At 41.0% G+C, this 24,409-nt stretch overlaps 1 protein-coding gene across 1 annotated transcript in view; it reads right to left on the reverse strand.

Moving 5' to 3' along the window:
• The window catches only part of ADAMTS5 (ADAM metallopeptidase with thrombospondin type 1 motif 5), a 44,508-nt gene extending 24,917 nt beyond the window's left edge, over positions 1-19,591 (reverse strand). The window contains exons 1-2 of the mRNA XM_063099163.1: positions 18,192-19,591; positions 7,348-7,480 (exon numbers count right to left, since the gene is read on the reverse strand). Coding sequence (XP_062955233.1) covers positions 7,348-7,480; positions 18,192-19,295 — 1,237 coding nt within the window. The 5' untranslated portion in view covers positions 19,296-19,591. The remainder of the gene's footprint in view (positions 1-7,347; positions 7,481-18,191) is intronic.
• Positions 19,592-24,409: the final 4,818 nt, after the last annotated feature.

The raw sequence follows: 24,409 nt of genomic DNA on the forward strand, positions 1-24,409 counted from the left end.
AACTTAATTGATTATACTTATTTGTGGAATACAGAGTTGACTATCAATACTTGTGTACAATATGTGATGGTTAAATCAGGATAATTAGCTTATTCATCATTACAATACTTAATATTCTTTGTGTCCATTAACCAATTTCTTCCTGACCTCTCTCCCCGCTCCCTCTGTTTCCCACTTCTAGTAACCCCAGTTCTGTTCTCTCATTCTGAAAGTGCAATGAATTATTGTGATTGTTTTTTCCTTTTTCTTTCTCTTTTTCTTTCTTTCTTCCTTCCTTTTTTTCTTTCTTTTCTTTTTTCTTTATTTTATTTTTAGCTACCACTTAGTAGTGAGGACGTTCTCACTGATAATTTTTCTAGTACCCTAACCCTCTTTTTTTTAATTGGCAAAATGGTGACATTTCATTAAATAAATTTCATTTTTGAAACACCCAGTACCGACTTAAAGAGCATCTTGCCTCCTTAAGTTCACAAGTGAATCTAGTGTAAGAACATCTGTGATAACGTACAGCCGGTTAAAGACATGACTTTAGAAGAAACTGTTGGTTCAGCTTATTCAACTCAGGTATTATTGTATAACTAAGGCTGACTTATAACACTAACCTCAGGAAGGAAATTGGTTGTTTTTCTAAACTTTGGTCTGCAAATTGAAAAGAATTTCAAGCTCTTGTCTCCTGATCTTAAACTGACCAATGGTCAAGGGGACACAGTACCACATCCTAATGAAAGGTCACGAGGGGCTCTGTAATGTGTTTACCTGGGAAAGCACTGCTCGGATGCAGCCTCTGTTTCTTAATGAGGTCATGTTTTTATTTTACCTAATTTTCCAGCTGGGATTATGGAGGTGCAAGAAGTTCTTGCCAAGGGTTGAAGAGTGAGTCAACAGCTCACATGAGATCAGAATCTAGGATCACTGAAGAAGGGAACCATGAGCTCCAAAGATTGGATCACACATGTCTATTCAAACACAAATACATGTAAAGAAGTGATAAAACTCTCAAACTCCCATTTCAAAACATTAAACATAAATGGTAAATGTGGTGTCAATTATATAGTTTGGAAGGAATAAAAGTTAATGTTTTCCACCTTATAACGAGCTGTGCCAATATCCTTTTAAATAAAATGTGGAATTATATCCTTCAAATTGAATATTGTCTAAAATCTTGGGCTGTGGAGCCAGAGGAATTGGGTTCAAATATTAACCTAGCAGTATATTAGTTGTTGACTTTAGACAGGTTTAGAAATTTCTCTGTGTGTCTGTTTTCACCTCTTGGATGACCCATTAATAGTCCTTACCTCATGGCACTTTGTCAGGATTAAATGATATAGAATATGCAAAGTGCTTACAATACATGCTTGACATATATCAAAGGACCAGTGACTGCTAGCTAACTTTACTGTCCTCACTGATATTCTGGGTTTGTTATACTTTTACTTAAGGGTGTTCTAGTCTCCAGTGGTTTTAATAAATTTTCATATAACCAGATACTCTTGATTTCGGAGGGAAGGGGAAATTTCCTAATCATAAGAGGTGGAAAAATTAGACAGTTAAATGTGTGATATATTTACTTTTTATGCCACCTTCAACTTGCTGGTTTCCTCACCTAATAATCTATAGGCTTCCCCTAGAGAAACACAAATTGGGATTAGATTTAAAAACCAAATAAACTGAACCGACAAACACTAAATCTCTCAATGCTGCTAGACATTAGCAAAGATCTATTCCCAACTTTCATTTTGGGGCCATGAAAGATGCATTGCTCCAAAGTGGACAGAATAATTGCTCAGTTTGTGTTGATTAAAGTGATGGATTTGGGTGTAAATATGAAGTTTAATCCTAACCTTCCTTCTCACTTTGCTTCTCACAACCAGTCTGGACATCTGATTCTGTGCACTTGACTTTGGTCTATGATGTTTCAAGGGTCTTTGCAGGTTTTCAAAACATGACCTCATTTAATCTAATCATCTGTGGGTGCAGTCACATGCAGAGCAGCACAACCAGAGAACACCTTCTAACCACAGCAAAACACATGCAGCCATGCTGTTGTGTCTCCACTACTTCCTATGTCTCGGCTCAATATTTGATCTTGACTTTTTAAGTTGCCTGATTTTAGCTTAGGAAGCACATTGGAATCTTTCATAATGTAGAGATTCACTTAGCACATTTTATAATTAACTACCATCAAGCAAAGCTTCGGCATGTTTGCAAATTATGGATTTCATTAGTCTAAATAAAATCAGATTGTTCCCCCCAGCATATTAGAAGCTGGCCCAACATCAATAAAAATTATTGTTTTTAAGAACCATGTGTGCAGCAGGTGAAACCTTTATTATTACAAGTCGATAATAAAAGTTCAACAAGTTAAAAATATAAACTCAAAATGTAAATGTACAGTCACTTGAAAACTTTCTGCAGTTCACATTTGGATTTTAAAATGGCTTGTAAACACACTCTTGCCTCCACTCAAGGCACATGGATGGGGACTATGTTTTTGACAGCTTGAAGCAACTTTCTGAAATGTCCTAACAATTTAGTCAATATTTACACGCTCATAACATAGCAAGGGGGAAGGCAGTTTATTACTGCCTATGCAGAGTCTACATATACTAATCAACATCTCTCTTCCAGAAGCCTGGATTGGCATCACTTTACTATGTGCCTACAAAACACAGCTCTTTTTCCAAAAAAATTAGCAGAAAAAGGGAAGCATTCCAGTTATTATGGGATACAAGAAATAAGTAACTTTTCAGAATTGTTCATTTAACCCATGTCATTTTAATTTTAAGTAATTTAACACCATGGATAGAAATATGACAAGAAAGGGACTTCAGCTTTGCATCTATCTTACGTGTTAATTTCAATGAAGAAAATTTTTCAGGTGGAGCAGGTCAAAGAAAAGAGGAAATTTTGATTCAATTTGTTTGTACATAAAATGTACTTGACTTTGTATTTTTATTATTTTTAAAACTTTTATTATTTATTATTAGCATATTCATTATTACAGATCATGATTTTTCTTTATGCCCTTTACCTGACCAATCACCCCCCAAATCCCCTCCCTCCCTTCCCCCATTTCTAGTGTCCTAAGGTTTGTTCTCTACTGAAAATTCAATGTATTGTTGTGGTCATTCCTCCCCTCCCTCCCTCCGTCCCTCCCTCCCTCCGTCCCTCCCTCCCTCCCTTCCTTCCTTCCTTCCTTCCTAGCACCCACTTATGAGTGAGAACATGTGGTATTTCTCTTCCCTTATCTGGCTTATTCCACTTAACAAAATTTTCTCCAGACTCATCCATGTTGCTACAATGGCAGAAACTATACATCCAACAAAGTATTAATATCCAGAATATACAAAGAACTCAAATGAAAAACAAATAATCCAATTAAAAAATGGGCAAAGGAGATGAGTAGACATTTTTCAAAGGAAGACATACAAATGGCCAACAGGTACATGAAAAAATGCTCAGCATCACTAGTGTTCAGAGAAATGCAAATCAAAACCACATTGAGATGTCATCTTACCCCAGTTAGACTGGCCATTATTAAAAAGACTGAAAACAACAAAAGCTGGAGAGGATGTGGGGAAAGGGGAATTCTTCTACACTGTTGGTGAGATTGTAAATTAGAACAGCTTTTATGGAAAACATATAGAGGTTCCTCAAACAACTATAGATAGAACTACAATATGATCCAGCAATCCCACTGCTGGGCGTATATCCAAAGGAATGGAAATCATTATGTCATACCTGTACTCCCATGTTCATTGCAATAGCCAAACTATGGAACCAACCAAAGTGTCCATTGACAGATGACTGGATAAGGAAATTGTGGTTCATATACACAATGGAACACTACTTAGCCGTAAAAAAAGAATGAAATTCTGCCATTTGACTTTGTATTTTTAAACTGCTATGTTTAGAAAAAGGAAATAGTTGGGCACTCCTATGGGAACCTATAAGTCAGTTAATGAAAGTGTTATTCTCAATCAAATATATCCTTTTACTGCTTATAGAAGAAATAAAGTAGAAAAATTATGGGAGCACCCTGGAAATTTTCTCTCAGCTTATGTTTGCAGCACAGTAACACATTTACACCATCTGTTTGCATGAAGCAAATTGCACATTTTGGAATAAGGCTCAAAAAAATTCAAAACACTCTGGAAAACTGAGGTTTCAAAATATCACTTTCATCGCCATAGTTAGACCATATACGTAACTTCCAAATCTGAAGAGTACCAAATGTCTGCTAAAAGGGAAAGAAGGAGATTGCATGAAAAAATACAGCAGAATTAGAATCTAGAGCATAGTTAGCTTTGGCTGATAGCCTCATGAAACAAATTATAAATAAAGAACTGGAAACATATCAATGAGCTTCATTACCCAAGATTACACTGGCTATAGAGGCAAGACTGTACTAATACACAGATGATTAGGAAACCTTCTGTAAGGTTACCTTTTCTAAATGTTTAAGGCTCATACTTTATAACACATGTTCATGATATTCAGACAAAAGGCAAAATTAAATAATAAAGTAATTAGAAAAAGTGAATGAAAGCCAGATTCCATTATGAAAGGGGAATTAAATCTATATTCCCTACCTCAAGATCTTTTTTCCTTTTATTTATTTATTTATGGAAACATAGTTGATTATACATATCTGTGAGGTACAGAGTTTAGTATCAATACCAATACCTGTGTTGCAATACATTATGCTCAAATCATACTGATCAGGTTGATATATCAGATTAGGCCATATGCAGTACAAGAAAATAAAAGAAATTACGTGGGCAGTGTTTGGTTTGAGAATGAATTATAGAGAATTCTAAAGAAGTATACAGAGATGATGCAACCAGGAAATTAGAGGGGACACAGGGCGGAATCATATATCAAAGATTCAGGTTTGATTTTGCATATAGAAGCCTACATCTCTCCTACATTGTTTTCTTGTATAACTATGCCCAGTATTCTCATACTATTAAAAAAAGTTCTTATTGTGTATATATATAGTATATACATTAATACTTATAGTATATATATATATATATATACACACACTATACACTATATATATAGTGTGTGTGTGTGTGTGTGTGTGTGTGTGTGTGTGTGTGTGTGTGTGTGTGTATAGTTTTAATATAACGTTTGTTCTTCTCAGCATCTGGCTTCCTACCTCTCAGACTGCTGCACCTGCCTGTGTAACCCAACGCCCTTACTTAGTTTAGGATTCAGGAGAGCTGGGAAAGGTGACACTGCAAAGCTCTTCATCCCAGCTTAGTTGCCTGGAAAATCAAAGCAATCCCGATGAAGCTGCATTTATTGCCACAGGTTTTCTCTTACATGGAAACCTCTCAGATGTTGTCAATGTGTGAAAACAGATCACTACAGGAAAGCAGGAGAGAAAAGACACTTCCCTTCCTTCAAGGAATGTATAATTTCTTCTTTTGAAGGTCAGGATTTAGAGCTCCTAATCCTGTGGATGTACAATGCCCAAATCCAACCCTGCTGCTTATCCCCATCATTTCTCCACCCAGTCTGAAATGAACCAGCCTCTCTGCCTTCCCAGGGATTTAGAACCTTATGAGACTTCTCTCACTTTGAGTGATGGTGATTAATTACCGGCATACTTTTAAAATCTCCTCTGTTTAATTATAGTCCTCTTGAGTATTTGGACTAATGTTGGGATGCTGTCTTGAGCAGCTCTCATGTTTCTTTCTCCTACTTACTCACTCATGCACATACATAGATATGTCATATATACTGATAAAGTTTCTATACTAGACTGTATTTTTATCAGTTAGTTTAACAGGCATGAGTGAGAGACAAGTGCAGACATAATCCCTATCCTGAAGCTCAAATGGCATGTATTTAAAAAAGTCTTTCAGGCATAGCAGCTCCTTTAGTGAGCACACGAGAAAGCCAGGCTTCAGTATTGGTCCACCTTACAGGGAAGAAATGGAGACTCAAAGTGTCAGAATCACTCACTTGAGATACAACAGAGGACACAGAGACAGAGCTGAGACTTTATGTTTATGTTATTTTTCTTAGATGGTAAGAAGAGTGTCAGGAACATTGATATCATGATTAATACTTGTGAATGGAACTTTAACTATGGAATTCTATCTTACTGCTATAATGCTCTGATTTATGCAATCATACCTTTGATTGGAAGTTATTTTAACTACCCAAAGAAAACAGCAGTTAGAAATAGACACCTTGTGAAAATACTCTCCGCCTACAAGGAATGCAAAAAAGTTTTAATTTCAATTGGAAAAGTATGGTTATAGCTTAAAAAATACCCACCTAAATCTATTTAATAAAAATATAGCAAAAAAACCCAAGTATAAATTATCAAAGCACATTTTGCTTCCAAAAAGGTGATTCTAAGAGGTGATACATATTTTTAAAAAGTAAATGAACTGTTTAACTAAAAAGCAAAACAGAAGTACACATGGATATAAATAACACCTACGATGTATACCCTACCCAATGTGGTCCCTAAAACAGCTCCATGAAATAGGTACTATCATGCATATATTTCAGATATGAAAACTGAAGAATAGAGAGTTTAAGTAATTAGACCAAGGTGACACAGGTAGAAAGTATTTTAGCAAGAATTGGGTCCAGATGTGGCTAATCCTAACAGCTATTCCTAAATGCTAAGCCAATTTTTCATACACCTAGTAACCTGGGTCAACAATTAAGAAGCACATATTCCTTACTGTAGGGACATATTTTAAACAATTAACTCAGTCCTATATTCATAGCTGTAGAATTTAGATGTGTTTCTTATAATAACAAACAAATCAGGTAAGTGACATTTTAAAGCAAGCCCTGTTGAGTGTCAAGCTTGGTTTCATTTGCCTTACGGTTAAGAATGAGATGGGAATATTTACCACAAGCTATTGATTACCTTTGACACAAGCCTACAATTGTCACTTACAATGGAGTAAAACATGTTAAATTTCTGTGCAAACTGATTAGCCCTGGATGAGTCATTACCATCTTGAGTAACATGTAAGAGGAACATCTCTGCATTCCATAGCCAACTGTGACAAATTTTTTCTAGGAGTCATTTAGGGATGTTTAAAAAGACAGTAAGAAGACAGTAGCAGTAGTGAATTTCTTTTAAAACTTGTCAATGACACTGTCACAAGGAAACATCTACTATGTTCCTGACTTTGCCTTCCCTCTCCAGTATTAGTTAACCCTCAAAGTACAAATATAAACAAATTTAATCCCCAACGGTACATCTGAACCAGGAGAAATCTGGAATTAATTGCCAAGTATTTGGGTTCCTGTTGCAGCTGTTACAAGTGTTTGATTTGGCAAGGGAAGAAAAAAGGCGTTGCATACCAATTTCGTGAGCCACAGTGAAAGCTGCATGGAGACCATCATCTTCAATCACAGCACAGCTGCGCTCCGGAGAACATATGGTCCCAACGTCTGCCATTCCCAGGGTGTCACATGAATGATGCCCACATAAATCCTGTCCAGGAGAAAGAAAGAAATCATTAAAATCAATTTACATCCAGGAGGAGCCACCATGTAGAGCTGCTTGCTTGCTTACCCAAAATGGCAAGACTGGGATATGTTTATGCTATCACCTGTTCAGCTCTGGAACTGTTCCAAAGAAAACTGAAGGCAGGGACTCTTCTGAGCTATTCTGAGACCTGAGATGGAGAAGCACAGAAGGATAATGGAGGAACTCAATTACATTTGAAAAGATGTCTTAGAATTGTAGCTTGTCCATTGCAATAATAACAGCCCCAAATATGCTACATACTATCAGGACCTCAACAGCCTTCAGGCAACCAGTGCAAGACAGTATGACTACATAACAAAGCTGTAATGCATATATGTCAAAGGATCACCTCCACATATGGTCATGCTTAGGAAAGCCCTAATCTTCTGACTTAAATTCATGCTAAATTTATCAGAAGCCTGGCCTAACTATTTTTTTTCCATCACAGGGGCAAACTACAGCCACACCTTTGTGACAAAATACATACTTATCAGTAATTTGGATAGGAAACTAAATTTTAATCCATAAATATAATTCTTTGAAAGATCATCTCTTAATTTCCAAAATGAATGGTAATTTTATAGGTTGCATCTTCAGAAATGCACTCTTACTAATAGCATTTAACATAGTATTTCTCAATCTGAACAATCCTCAGAAAATATATGTAATATATTGTGTGTATGTGTGTGAGCATATGCATTTTTCTGATGAGAACTTGAATAGCTTTTAAGAGATTCTCAAAAGGTTAAATATTACCGATTTAGATGAAAGGGCCATCAACAAGGCTTTTAAGATCTAATATATAAAGAGAAAATATAAGCCACAATTTTTGACATGATGGATTTGAAATGATAAACTTTCCCTTTAAATACTATTTGAGTATTAGTGAACATCAGAATTTCTTGAGCTTGACTATGGTTTTCAATGAAAATGAATTAATTGTATGTCCACTTATATCCAAAATGTAAGGTAGTATTTCTAGTGAGCCATAAGTTAATAACTGCTGAAGAAAATGGTTTTAAAAAACATTATTTACTATGAAAGACGACTGTTTGCTAGTTGAAATAAGTGTTGTTTCTATTACAGAAATCATCTTTGCATGCCCACCTACCACAGTATCCAAATTATGTGTAGGAACTCAACAAACATTTGCTTAATTGGTTTGAATTGTGACACACATTCAGACGCACTGTAGTCCTCATACACCTTTAATATACCACATGCTATAAGGACCTCAACAGCCTTCAGGCAACCAGTGCAAGATAGCATGAATACATAACCAATTCTACATACTCAATGTCTACACACTCTTCTAAGACTTTTCTGTTGTGCTACATAAAAATCCAAACCAAGGTGAAGAGTGTTTAAAAGATATACCCTATTCTCTTTGGCACATTTTCAGGTCCTTATTGTGTTCTGTATATTACGTGTTCGCAGCTGTAATGAATTACAGAGCGGCTACCATGTTATTGTAGCTTCAGATACTGTAAATGTTGCCCAAGTAGCCTTGGCAAATCAAGTCACCAAACCAACAATAACCTTACAAAGTTTCCTGTGTATCCTCAAATGTCATCCCATGGGATCCCAAATTACAGCTGTTGAGAAAAAATTAGTAGTTTTTAAAATTGAAATTGGAATACACTTTTGCATAATAATCAGTCTTCTAGATAATAGTATAGTACAATACATTTTTCAATCCTTATTACCTCCCAATCATTTTAGTAGTTCTAGAATCAAAGACTCAGGTCATAACTTAAGTGAGTTGCTTGTCACTTTAGGTTATTTCTGCATATATTTATTTTTTAACCAAGATTTATGTTTATCTTCACAATTTGGGGTTCATTATCTTCAAATAATATAATCCAAGAATTAGGTTTTTCCTTCTTCTTACTTCATTAATAAGCTTGGATGAGGAGCCACAGCAAAGGAAAACGGCCCTCCTGTTCTAAATGGAGTTTAAACTAGATTCTTAATTTCTCTGTTTACTGCTAATCAATTGCTCGTTAGAAGCCATCACCCTCCTCATCATCCTTGAATTGCATTAAATGCATTTGTCCCTTTGCCATGGAAATGTGTGTATGTTACAAATTATGATCAGAAGCACTTATTTAACCGTACTGATTAAACCTCTTTGACTACATAGCCTTACTATATATTTCTATATATTTCTGTAATTATAATCATGTAAGCAGGCAACCTCTCCATATCACTCACTCAATTTCAAACCTTGTTAGTGCAGTTATGGTTTCACCCTGAAAATTGACAATGAATATCTGAATTTCTTTGTGATCCAACGTTCGTTCATCTAAGGGTTTTAAAACCAACTCGTATATACATTTATTAAGTATACAGTATATCTCATTCATGTCTATTTTCTGGTGGTGATTTTTTAACAACATTTATAGGTACAAACCTACTTGAAGTTTATAAAATTTTTAAAGATTCAGAGTAGGGGTAAGGATGCTATTGGGGCAATAGCATGCACATGCACATGTACACGCACGCGCGAGTGCGCGCACACACACACACACACACACACACACACACACACACACACACACACACACACACACTAAAACCTAGATCTGGAGGCAGGAGATACTGAAAAAATATCACATATAAGATCCATGTAAGTGGTAAATTAATTAAAAGTACTGACAAGAGCTTTTCTGCTGGTTCAGTGTGGATCTGAAAGTCAATTAAGTATTTGTTATATTAAAGGTAGCTCTTTTTATGCAGGATCAATATCCCATCACCATGGTGTGAAGAGTAATGCAATAGAAGAATTAGTGAAATGTAAGGATTGGAAGAGCATGCATAGATTTAACTGTTGATCTTGTGGTGTGGTGTTGGCCAGGATACAAGACTGAGATGTTATATCTAACTCAAAAATATATTGAAGATGGTTTGCAAGACCAACAAAGCTTTGACAGAAAGCTCACTGACACTATGACCATTCACCAGGTGTAACCTTTCAAAAGACTATGGATATGGGAAGGCTCGTAATTTATCATGGAATGTGAAATTACTAATAGTAACTGAGACTATTCTCGGGGAGCGGGTGGGAGACAGGGAGGCATCAAAGTATGCTGTTTTGAAAAGCAGATGCCCAGAAGATAGCGTGACTTGGAAAATCACAGTGGTCAGTACTGGGTGGGGAAAACGAACCAAGCAGATATGCATGTGCAAAGTGAATCAAATCATGGGAGCTGTAGGATATCTTGCCTTGACTGACAGGTACGTCTCCCATGCAACATAAATATGCTGAGGGGAGGAGATAGAAGAAACACAGATACTGAGAAGGGTAAATATTATCACAACTGCAGCAAAAGCAGCTAAAATTAAGGAAGAACACCTTATACAGGAGTTAGATAACAGCAACTTCTGTTTCTATAGATATTACCTTCTGGTAAGGGCAAGTGTGGAGTTCAAAGGAAGGGCACAAAAGAGGGTTTAACTAGGCTTGAGATGTTTACCCACCTGTCTACACAATTCTTAGTCAAGAGAGGTTAGTAATAGAAAAGTTAATCAGATTTGGTACATATTTTAGTCATAAGAATTATGCGCGTGTGCGCACACACATACACACACACACACACACACACTTACACACACCCACGCACATTTGTTCTGCCAATCTTATTCCTGAGGTGGCATTTGCCTTTCTGGCTACCTATATAGCAATCCCCAATATTATGGGTCTTGATTTTGGACTTCGGTAGAGACTATATTAATTGGGACTGTTAGGCCAACCATTACAATGACCCATGTTATACAATCTCTATCCATGCCTCTAGACACAACTAGGTGATACCAAACATACAGATCCCAGCTGAATTAGGGGCCAAAAGACCCAGGTTTTTGTGTGCCTACAATCTGCCAGACACTGTGCTAAGTGCACTGTGGTAAATAAATGAAATAAGATCTGACCTTGGCTCTTAAGAAACATTGTGATCTAGGGAGCAAAACAGATACATCAAGAGGATAGAAAACCATTCTATTATGAACAGATTGTTGAGGGAGTACAGAAGAGGAATAGATGAACTCTTCTTGAGGGAATCAATAAAGGCATTTCATAGGAGGTGATGGATCTGATAGTCTAGAGGAAGGGTACTCTAACAAGGAAAGACTGTGAAATGTCATGAGATGGTAAAAGGCTGGGCCTGTTTTGGGAATGGCAAGAAGTTTGTTGCGGCTGGAGTACAGGATTTGTTGGGTGGAGGGTTAGCAGGGGACGCTGGAAGGAGAGCGTGGCCCAGCGTTCCAAGATATGAAATTTGTCTAATAAATGTAAGGTGAGAAGTGAGGGAAGAAGGGCTGGAGCAAGTTGGAAATTGAGGGGAGTAGATGCTCAGAAGAGTCATTTTGGAGAATGGGAACAGAAGTTGATGAGAGAGAGAGAGTCAGGTAGATTACTTTTGCATCCTAATGCTATTAAGAAACATTGTGTAAATCATTGATATGCTTCGAGACAAAGTTCATCATTAACTTAAAAAGTTTGGGCCAGGTGATATCCAGGGCTTGTTCCAGCTGTCCATGTGTTCGTATTAACTGAAAACACTCCAACTTATACATGAAGAAATAAAAGCTCAGGGGAATTAAGTGTCCAAAGTCTCAAGCTCGAGCATAGTGAAGCTGAAATTCAAAACTATATCTAAACACCCCAATTCCTGAACTTACTTCATCATGGTATTGTTAAATCATCACATATGTTATCCTTGATGTTAATATTATCATTTTCATTCACAGTCTGCACTTGGTCAAGCAAATTTCTTTTTTGCAGCAAATAAAGAACAGCATGGTTTTCATCTCTATGGTATGTTTGGTAAAACGATAATTTGGAGGCATAATAATGTACAAAATGCACTGCCAAAGATATTCCAGAAAACAAGAAAATGGAAATGCTGGATAAGAAACCTGGTGACATCGTTAACTTGCCTCTCTCTTACTTGGCATATGTAATCAGTCACTGTTAAGGTGCAGTACTTGTCCTCTATTTTTTGTTCTTTCAATTATTCTTTTCTGCCTGGACCTGAGACTTCTAACTGGTCCCTTTGCCTCCTGTAACTTCCCTAATGACATGCTGTGGTCAGTTACCTTCTAAGAGCACAAATCTCCTAAGATTCCTCCACTCTTCCACACTAACCTTAGCCTCGCATTCAAAATGTGCACAGTGCAAGCCCAGTCTTCCTGCTTGCCTCCACCACACCCTTGTGCTCCGTCCTGGTCACTATTTCTTGCACATCTCAGAAACACATTGGCCCCAAACCTTAGCCCGAGATATTCCTGTGCTAGAAAGGATTAATTTACTCACATCTGCCTCTTTTTAACATTTCCTGACTTGATCCATGCCTCTCACTTCCTAATGCCACTACTTTAGTTTAGACCACCTCGAGACTTCTCTTGAAGATTACTGAAATAGACTGCAAGGGCTTCCCCAGGATCCAGTCCAGTGGCTTAGCCACAGGGTCATTCCAGGACACACTTCTGGTCACTGCTGTTTTCCCACTAATGTTCTTTCCGTTGATTCTCATTTCATTTTATTTATAATTTAGACTTTTTAGCATGGTGTTACGAATTGACTTGTACCCTCTCAAAATTTGTAAGTCGAAGCCCTGATCCCAATGTGACTGTATTTGAAGATAAGACCTAAAAGGATATAAATAAGGTTAACCAAGGTCATTAGGGTGCGGCCCTGATCCAATAGTTAATGTCCTTAGAAGTGACACTAGAGAGTGCTCTCTCTCTCTCTCTACACTGACACCAGAAAAGAGCATGTGAGCACAAAGCAAGAAGGTGGCCACCTACAAGCTAGGAAGAGAGCCCAAAACCAAATCTACTGGAAACTTGATATTGGACTTCCAGCCTATGGAACTGTGAGAAAATAAATTTCTGCTGTTTAAATCACCCATTCTATGGTATTTTGTTATGATAGCCCAAGCAGACTAATAAACATGGTATGCAGTTTCTACTATAAGCTGGTGGGTATTATCTTCTACAAACTAATCTATCATCATTCCACTCTCATAGTACCTGTTTTATCGCAGCTAACCTCATACATTTCACAGAATTACCATGCTGTCACAGGGCCTTTGCACATGATGGTTTGATGTGTCTGCAATGTCTATCTCTTCCTTATAGGTCTGGCTAACTCCTACTCTGGGTTCTGCAACATTCTTATGTGCTTCCATGATATGTTATGATCACATGTATCCTAAAAGTCATCATGCTCTGGCAATTATCCATTTCCTTGTCTGTTTCCAGGAATGGATTCTTAGGAAAGGGGCCAATTTATAAACCTCTGAATCCCTCTCTGCCTTTAAGGAACATATTGAGTGTTGGAATAAATTAGTTATAATATTTTTGGTTTAGAGAGCACTAGACAGGATAATCTTCTCCCTCTGCCATTTGTCAGCTGTTACTCTAAGAAGATTAGTTCTGTTTCTCTTCACATGAATGTCCTTATCTGTCAAATTAAAATAATGATACAGTAGTTGCAGAATGTCGAAAGGATTAATTATAAAATGGTTTATGGCCATGGATAATACATAAAAACTGCTCAGTGACAGCTGGTTCAATCCAAATCAAATCTATCCATCCTTCAAGGACAAATTCAAGGACAAATTCAATAGCTAGAATTAATTGTTTCCTCCCCTTTCCTTTCACAGACTTTGTTTATAGCACAGTTAAGCATTTATCAGAATTTTTTCTAATATTAGAGTGACTATGCATGTATCTGCTTCCTCTCTGTGGGTGGGCAGGGACCAAGTATTTTCCATCTTGCTACCTTCAGATAATTGTCTCACACATAGGAGGTGTACACAGGCATTGCCAATGTAAGAAATACAACAATGCAGTAGGTCCTATATGTTGTGGTATATTGTCTTTAATATTCTTTAGATTTTCCAGAATATTCCTCACAATTTATTTTAAAGGTATCAACTAGAGCTGCTTAATCAGCTACCAGTCCTCCATTTCCGAGTTATTTAGCCTTTTCTTAATTAGGATTGACCTATAGGTTATGACTCCTTGATGAAGGTTCAAGGAATGAGGTCTGAACTCAAATATGTGACTGAATTAGTCGGTCCAGCGAGCAAGCCAATGAGAAAAAGTACATCCCTCCCCCTCTTTGAAGCTGCTGGTCTCCCTCTAGTGCCCCCTATTGTCAGAACCTAACAAGGAGCCAGAAGGTAGAGGAGAAACGCTCGCTGTCTGTAAGGGCGCAGCCCTAGCATGGTAAAGCAGAAGAATATAGAAGAAAGTTTTTAGCTGAGACAATAGCCTATTAACTGGCACACTGATAATTAATGAAAGTGAGTGAACCTTTTTACATTGCAGGCTCTTAGCTGGTTCAATTTCAATCCAATGCTTTTAATCCATGAAAGGATAGGGCTTTAATTGGTGTTGTAGAGGGGTGGGAGATGTTAAACAATTTCCAATTTTGTTATCAAGCAGGTAAGCTTTTGTTTCTAAATATGAGTAAATGGTCTACAAAATGGGTTTAAGAGTTTGATTTCAAAGAATTATTTTAAAATAAAGAGGAAGACAGGAACAATGAAGAGATTCTGGCAAGAAAATTAAAAAGCCTGGGGAGGTCGGATTTCTATCATTTGATGGCAGAAGTGGTGTGAATTCCAGCATAAGTGCCATTCCAGAATGAAAATGACTTCTATGCCAGACAATTGACTGGTGCTAAGTTTCTCTAATTAGAACAGCTCTGGAGTGCGGTGCTGGGGTACAGTATTGACAGTGAATGTGCTAGTTTGATAGATGAATTACTAGCACTATTCTGCTGACTCCCAGACAAAATGTCTAAGTGGCCTCGTCTAGTAAACAGCGGTGGAAAACATATCCTCACACATTTGTTTCGTGCCTGAAAAACAAGCAGTTTAGGAGATGACATCTGGACACAAAATTTGAACAGGAGTCAGAGCCCATCAAAACATGGATCTGATGGCTTGGCGTCTGGCTGCTAAGCAACATACTTCTTCCATTCAAAACAGAGTTGTAAAAGTTGAATCCTGGTGCCAAATCTGGGTATTTATCACTGAAAAAGAAACAGCCATGGAAGTTTTCCCTTAGGCCTTAGGATATCTGATTTCCATGAGATAGCAGAGCTCAGGTCATCTCTCCTCCAGCTGTTTTGTTTTTCACTTTCTGAAGTATTAGGTGGAGATTAACTTTGCATTTTGAAGTACACTCAATTGAGTGCTACATAATCGTCTGGAAATATTTTTCTCAGCCCCCTAGTTAGTAGCACTCTTTTAAATTAGGTGCATATATTCTTAATACACATGCTTTTCAAATATTTGATTCTCACAAAATTAGAAGGTCAACCACAAACTAAATGAGATTTGCTTTACTAAAAGTATGGTTCTGCTTGGGAAGGAGGCAGGGAAGGTCCATGTAAAATATTTTCCATGTGTAGACTAGTTTGAAAAATGTACAATTTTATAACACTAATTAAAATTAGGCTGTTAATTTATTTCTCCCTTGCTTTTATCTATTTAAAACATGCTGATAAGTTTCAGAGTTTAGAAAATAGGAATTGTTCCTTACTGAAACAAAAAACAAATCTAGAAAAAGCAACAGACTGATTATTTCAAATCACTGACTACTTCCCTTTTATTCTGGAAAACAATTAGGAAAATTACACTGTAGGAGGTAGGGAGTCAGGGGCCTTCTATGAATTTTTATTTTAAAATTATGGAATGTGCATTTGTGTTTAAAAATGAAAGCAAATATTAAAATGATCTACTCTCTGGAGCAGTATGCCTACAAAAGTATTTTTTCCTCTTTCTTTAGAGAGTCTCCTTCCATAAACTCCCTAAAGCCTCCTTGGCAGTCTCTTGTGATGCAGCAATGCAAGGAAACCCAGACATGGAAAGTTGCTTTAAAAAAAAAAAAAAAAAAAAGGACTTGGAAACCTAATAAGAAAGGGATAGTTTTACAGGAGAACTTCACTTCATAGGAAAGGCTACAAAACAAATGTTCTACCATTTCAAAGATGAATGTTGTGCAGAGGGATTAAAGGATGGCTTCCAGAAGTTCACTTAACAAAGAGAAAGATTTTCCATTGTGCATAGCACTGTGTGCTGCCTACTTCTCCCTAAACTGCTACCCTCCAGTGTCTTTGTTTATATGTGGTTTACATTCATGTCTACCCCATGAACCACAAGCGTTTCTCTACTCCAAATTTATGAACGCTTTTCCTTCATACCAGGGGTGCCTCAGTAAAAATAGAAGAATTAGGTAGTGAAGCTGTGTGATTCCCAAGTCTCCTGCAATGCATCATTTAATATCCCACCCCCGTTTCGTTTGCTCCATTTCATACCATGATTTTACATGATACTTCAGAGTTTGCAATCCTCCATCTGCTCTGGATGGGTCTCAAACACAAGAATGAGCTTTAAAAGTCGATTCTTACCAGGCATCTGAGAGGCACAACTTAAAACTGCCAATCAGAGCAGAGTTGTGAAAACTGAGGTTCAGAACCATGCAAAAGCCAGGCCCCAAACCAACCTAGACTCTGTCTGACTGTCACACTGACGTGGTGGTCTAATGACTATATAAATGGATACTGTGGGGCCGAGCCCGTGGCGCACTCGGTAGAGTGCTGCGCTGGGAGCGCGGGGACGCTCCCGCCGCGGGTTCGGATCCTATATAAGAATGACCAGTGCACTCACTGGCTGAGTGCCGGTCACGAAAAAACGACAAACAAAATAAAAATAAATGGATACTGTGTTCCTCCCAGACTCTCTAGGCCTATAAACATCCACTTCTTTTCTTTTCTGTAACCATCTTCCTTAAAAGAGGGAAATCCTGGGAAAACATTCCTTCTTCACATCTTGACTCTTTGCCCAGATCTTCTACACTAGGGTTTCAGAAACAGATTCATCCAAAGCCCAAACACGTGAACTGGATGTGACCCCTTTTGGGCAGCTGAGTTTGCTTGGGCAATGCCGTGGTGCACAGGCGGACTAGGCAAAGGAGCTGTTAAGGACCTCACAAGTTTGTCTCTTCAGCTGATTGGGTTTCTATATCCTCCTGGCCTTCCCACATTCCTCCCGTCCCAAGAACTGAAATTCCAAAGTGGACATGTAAGAACTTCAGTAGGAAGCCAGATTCATAAAGGAGTCCTTTGGAAAGTCTTCCCTCCGCTTGTGTTGCAGGAGGAGTTCAAGCAAGAAGGTATGGACATTTACAAAGGAAGATCATCAGATAAAAGTGACTAAAAGAAATCAACCATCCAACCCTTTCCATTAGGTTAGACAAAGTAATATATCCGGTTTCACAGGAAGGTAGAAGACTCAGGATTCCACAGGCAATCCTGTTTTCTTCTTTTCCCATGTAACTTTGTTCCTTTCCCCAAGCATTCTAGTGACTTCTTATCATGTTTATGCACCTATACCACAACATCTCAGACTGGATGGCACCCAGCATTACTGATGATTGTTGATTGACTGCCCAAGCAGGTCTAGTCATTTAAGGCAGGAATTGCTGTGGGGACTAATCTGAATACAGGAGCAGGGCTGGCTGGGTTTCCTGCAAGAAGCAGTTATGAAAATCCCCACTGGCAGGCGATTTGTAGGAGAAGGAAAGCCATCAGCAAGACTGTCCCTTCCACCTACCTCTTTATCCCAGGGCTGGGACCACCCGCCCGGGCTGGACCTACCTCCCGAGTAAACAGGATGGCCGCGTCATAGTGCTCCTCATGGTCATCTCCCAGCTGGTTGTGCTGGTGCTGCCACTTGCAAAAGTTCTTGAGCGTGGTAGCCGCGTTCTTGCTCACTTCCAGGCTCTTGTCCTTATCGCCCAGCACTACCAGCTTTACCACGGCCAGGCGGATGTGGTTTTCAATGCTGGCGTGGCTGTAGAGCCGGTTGGCGATGGAGGCCAGGGTTAGCAGGTAATGCTGCAGACCCCGGCCGTACATCCGCGCCATGGACGCGTCAGCTACCAGGAGTAGCTCCACCTGGCGGGCCCGGGAGATAGAGCGGCGCCGCCGCCGCCACCACGTCTGAGGTCCTGGGGCCCCAGCCGGCGAGAGAGCGGACTGGTCCGAGAGCTGCGGTGCCAGTGCTGCGCGGTGGGCCGGGCTGCTGTGTGCAGGGAGACGCTCTCGGGGCCCCGACGGGGACGCGGGGGTCTCGCAGCTGGCGCGCGGCGGCAGGGCCTCGAAGCTGAAGCTCTCGCGGGTGTAGACGTGCAGGATCCACGCGGACCCATCCCCGTACACGCGCCGGGTCTCCGCCTCCGCCCAGGGCCCGCGCAGCAGCGGCTTCAGGGTGTAGCGCGCGTGCTTGACAGCGAAGAAGCCATCGAGACCCCCGCAAAGGTCAAAGACAGCCAGGGAGCGGGGGCTGCCGTCCACGGTGCCCCGGTAGAAGCAATGGCCCCGATGGCGCCGGGGCGCGCTCGGCCCGCCCCCTGTGGGCACGAAGCCAGCGTCGCCCACCGAGCCATCCCGCTCTAGGTCCAGGAGGAACCTCCGGCCGCCCGCGTAGACGAAGTAGCCCACCTTGCCGCCGCCCGAGTAGAGTTGGTCGATGTTCTGCACGAGCCCGCTGCTTCTGCGCTGCGGCGCCAGGGGGTGCGGATGGCCGGGCGGCTCGGCTCGCTCCTGCGCCTCCTCCCCCTGCCGCCGGTTGGGCTGGACAGACGCTGCAGCAGCCCGAGGCTGCCCGGCTTTATCCTGGGCAGGTGCCGCGGCGGGGCCGGCCGTGGCCAGGGGCAGGCGGAACGCGCACAGCAGCAGGGACGCCCACCCGAGCAGCATAGTGCGCTGCCCGCGGGGAGGGGCTGCGCGACTGGGACTTTATGAGTACTTGTTATTCGCTAGGGAAGTTACCGGGGCGGGGGATCGGGGCGCGCACACGCACGCACACACACACACACACACACACACACACACTTGCTTGCAAGGTTGAGTCAAGTGTCGGAGGGAGGGGGACCCGGCAGCAGCGCCCGCCTGTCAGGGCCGCGGTACCGGCGTGCGAACTTTTCTTTGTCGATTTGGAAAATGTTTGGATTCGTGCTCCGAAAAGGGACGGGGGGAAGGGGAAGAAAATTAAAAAAAAAAAAAAAAAAAAAGCCGGGTGGTGGAGATTCAGCAAATATGGGAAAAGGAGAAAAACTGAAATGCAGACACGATCGCTGCACCAAGAAAAGTCAGGCAGGTACCGCGCACCCGGCCGGCAACTGGTGCGCGCCGCCTCCCTCCCACCCCCGTGCTGCTCCGCACTCGTCAGCTGCGGCGTTTCCAAGCTCCCGGGCTCACTTCCTTTCTTATTTTGTGGGTTTCCTAGGCTCTTCTGGAACCAGGAGGAAGGAAAGAGAGAAGGGGGAAAGCCATAAAAATTAAAACAAAAAGGCAGGGGGCGGCCTGCGGCGAGCCGGTGAAGCGGCGCGTCCGTGTCCCTTCGGCTGCGGTGTCCTCCTGCCCGCCGTCATCCCCAGTCGGCCGCTGCGAGCGCGGAGAGCAGCGCGAGCGCTGTGAAGATGCGAGGAGGTGGAACAATGAATTTATAGCGGCATGCCATCCTGCAATGGCAATTTCAACAATTCGTCACTGCACGCTGCCTCTTAAAGGGAGAGCTTCCCCCACCACTCCCACCCTTCCCCGTCCGCGCCTAATCAGATAGGGGAGGGCAAATGGGGAAGGGAGGGTGATCGAGGAAAGGGAGACGAGGAAGGAGGAAGGGACCGAGACCTGGTGAGCTGGAAGGAGCGACGAGGGAGGGAGCGAGGGCGAGGGGAAAAAAAGTATTTGGGGCCAGAAAAACAGACGATTTCCTTGGCCTCATTTAAAGCCACAGCGGCTCCGGGTCTGTCTGATATTTCACAACCAATGGGGCTTGGCTAACCTCGGCTTACCTCATCTCCTGAAGGGGTGTTTTGGTGTGTTTTTAAAGTTATTGGGACATTTGAAGTCTCTGCCTGCCTCCTCCTCGCCTGCTTTTCTTGCCCTCGGTAGGAAGTTCCTGCCGCAAGTTTCTCCCCTTTGCCCGTGCGCTCGGGCCTGGCAGACGGTGCACCTCTGTGCACCAGCACGGGCGTCCGGCTTCCAGTGCGTCCCCTCGTCCCCGCGCTCCTTTTGCTTGCTGCCAGCCGTCCGGGTACCGGGTGTCCTCCCTCCCCACTCCCCAGTCTCTTCGCGCTCCGACGCTCTCCTGGTTCGGGCTCCGGGTGACTAACTCCTGCCGGCCACCAGCAGAGCTGCCAGGCAGCCAGAGAGCCGCGGGCGCTTCCTGGCGCGTCGCTGCGCCGGGAGCACAGCGGTGGCCCCAGGCAGGACAGCCCGCGGCCTGGCCACTCCGCGGCTTTGTGTGTGGATGGCGGGCTCCCGCTTCTCTCAAGCGCGCCTTTCCTCAGTGCCCACAATCTGTCACTAATCCTGGCCCACTGGAACCTCCTTTGCTTTAAAAAAAAAAGCAGGGCCGAAAAGAGTTAACTCTTAAAGGGAATTATGCTCTTTTTTTTTTTTCCTCCAAAAGGTTTAAAAAATTTGTACTCATACTTTCTTTCTTCATGCTTAAATGATACTTAAACAGTAAATTCCCATATCTGTATTTGTCCCTCCTAAAACGACCGCTTGTGGCCACAGGCCTTGGCTTACCATCATTCTCACAAATTCCTTTGAGTAGAAAAAGAACCCTTGGGGGAGGAGGGGGAGGGTGATTGGAGTTTATTAGTATGAGGGTGGCATTGTCACTGTTACTCATTTTCTCTGTCCTCTTTGTTTCCTCTAATTACCAAATCTAAGAAAAAAGAAGGAAAACCTCAATGAAGGTCTAACCACTACCTGGTAAGGGTTACAAAGTCTACTAACTGTAGGGGCAAGAGTGCGACACTTCCCAATCATTCTTCAAACTAATTCACGAATACACCAGTGAAAAGTGAATCCTGTATAATTAGCACGTTTTCAGTGATGACAAGGATGGGAGAGACGCCCGGTTGGTCCCCAAGTTCATCACTTTCTCAGGGAGCTTCTAGACCATGAGAGTCTAGGACTGGTTTTAAGTGTTCAGTGTAGATATAAACCTCTGCAGGGAATTTCAGAACTGTCCAACAGTGGGGCCCATTGCCTGAAGCACACTGTGGAGTCATCTGGGAGGCGGTGGAAACATCCTGACATCCAGTTCTCACAAGTGATCATTGGCGTCCCAGGAACACCCAACAGCCCCTGATGGATTTGAAAGTACATCAGGACCTGGGAAGAAGTTGCTATTGCTGAAGGCTACTGCCTTTTAATTCTGCAACCCCTCAGTCTCTCAGTGGTCATTTGCCCAATACCAACACTACCAGCTGGATGGGTCAGCATGTAAAGGAGAAGAGTCAAGGTTCCAGCAGGCTTCTCTATCCAGCCTTATGCTGACCATTCTGTTGCCAGTGGTCACTGCTGAGTGCCTACAGATAGCAAACTTTACTTTTTACCAGTTCCAGTGAAAATGAGTCCAAGATTTGGCATTAAACACCAACTCTAAAATAACCTTCATTCAGTAAATATAACCATTTTATCTTGTTAATCTCAGAGGATCTTCTTTTGATAGACAGGCATTTTAGGTGACAGTGGTTTAAATTTATTCATTACAATTCTTTTCATTCACAGAGTTTTTATTTAGTATTTCAGAAAATTGTAACTGGATTTTCTTCTTAATGAAGCTTTCTCCTCTTTCAAAAATGCTGAGCTTCTCACTGAATCCTGAATCTAAATTTTGTGCCTTTAAGTTTAATTACATGACATTTGTGCTCAGATTATTCAAATATTTAGAAATACATTGAAGAAAATGATAGAAACAGATAAAGTTCAAAATGTGAATGTCAAGTACTAAATATTTATTAGAGCCACATATTCACAAGGAAAGGAACTAATAGAACTTATAAATATGAGTAAATTCTTACATATTCAGAAAATTTATCCTTGAATATGTGTGTGTGTGTGTGTGTGTGTGTGTGTGTATATTCTGTGAAGTAACTTGAACTCTTTAGGACGTTCATTTGCTAATATTTAAAAATATTACCCTAGTGGATTAGGATGTGCTATGTTCCAGAGAAATTAACATGTCAGTCCAAGGAAACTAATTTGCCCTGGATAAAAGGTAACTGAAGTATTTGTTTTTAAAGCAGAAGGGCAAAATATATTAACAATCATGTTTAGGTGGACTAATTGCTACTTCCTTATTTTATTGTTCTAAGTAACACCTTTATCTGTGTGTATTTAATGAGAACTTTCCACTGCTTTTATAGATGATAGGATCACAAATACAATTGATACATCATTTTACATTTCCCCAAAGGAAGAAGACTCTCTACTCCGCTGACTCTCTGGAAACCTAAATCTTCCAATTCCTAATTTGGTGCGCAATCTACAACACCTTTTAAAATCTATTCAGTTTAACAGATATCTGACAAGGGCTCACTGCGAAGTGCTTTGTGAGACTCTTTGGAGGCATGTGAAGATGAATAAGCCATGATTAATGTTTTAAAGGAACTCACCATGGAACTTTAAAGGCACTCGAGATGGAGCCAATTGCACCGGCACATACTTGGAATGCAAGCTAGAAAATACAAATATAGGGAAAACAAAGCAAGAGCATAGCTCCTGCAGGTGCTCTGAGCCCTGTATTTCCAGCACAGCTTCCCTCCATAGGATATGTGCATCCATTAGTATTTTCTCCAATGTCCATTTGCTAAAGTGTCATTTCCTCCCCACAACCCTGCCCACAGCCCAACTCTGATTTTAACGGTAAGAGTGAGGAAATATCTGACAGTAAAATATTCCCCTCTAGCCAAACACCTGCTCCTTACCTCCCATGTAGAAGAATCTCTACATGTATAAGTCTCTCAGCTCTGTGTTTTCCTTCCCCACATCAAGATCCCTCCCCTAGGCATGGCTGTATTGTGAGCCCTCTTAATGTCCTCTCTTTCTGTAGCAGGAGCACAGATGCTATGAGCAGGAACCACTCCACTACTGCATTGGGCCACCTTAAAGACTCTGGGTGAGCTGCTTCTTCCTGTACCACTAAGCTTTGCAAATTCAGTTCTTAGAGAAGACTTTGCTTCAAAACCCAAGGTAACACTTTGGGAGTCGGGAAAGGAGCATATTTACTAATCTAATGTGGATGTGAGTTCTGAGTTTTTAGAGGGTAAAACTGTACCTGCGAAGTCCTTCTCCTCTCCTTTTCCAGCCCTCTCCCTCTCTCTCCATCTCCTCCAATGTCACACAGTGGCGGGGCATGCATCTTGATTTACCAGTGCACACACACGATGTCATGCATAACACACACCAGCACACATGTGCCGCACACACAGACTCACTCTAACTCAAAGTCGCCTCTAGGCTGCGCTGATGCTGATGGGTGAGGACAAAGTCCTGATCAGAGCTGGGTAATAGGAGAGGGGATTAGACCAACTGTCCCCCTCCCTTACGCAGAAAACTTTCTTGAGACCTACATGTTTACTTTTTCAGGGATGTTAACTGCATGCCTGATAAAACCTGAAACCATTTTCTCTGCTGTCTGATTAGGATATTACAGGACACACATGATAATCTATCTGTTGTGATGGGTCACATATGCTTTAGGATCAGGTTTAATATTATAGAAAATAAATTTTTGGAAAAGCTAGATTTTCATTTTTCTTATACACAGAAATTTTATATAAAAGTCTTCAAATGAATAACGTACATATGTATTATTTAAGACATACAGGTGTTATCTGTAAAGTAAAACCAAGCCATTTTTTATGCTGACCAGCTGTGAAATGTTGTTTTAGCTTTTCTCACACCATTATGCACATAGTACTTGCTTTTATGAGTTACCCGAGTCCTTTTTTTTCCTCTATATTTTCCAGAAATCATCTCAAATCAAACCTTACTGGAAACACATGGAT

This window comes from Cynocephalus volans, chromosome 1, assembly GCF_027409185.1.
Source record: "Cynocephalus volans isolate mCynVol1 chromosome 1, mCynVol1.pri, whole genome shotgun sequence".
In the NCBI taxonomy this organism is placed as follows: Eukaryota; Metazoa; Chordata; class Mammalia; order Dermoptera; family Cynocephalidae; genus Cynocephalus; species Cynocephalus volans.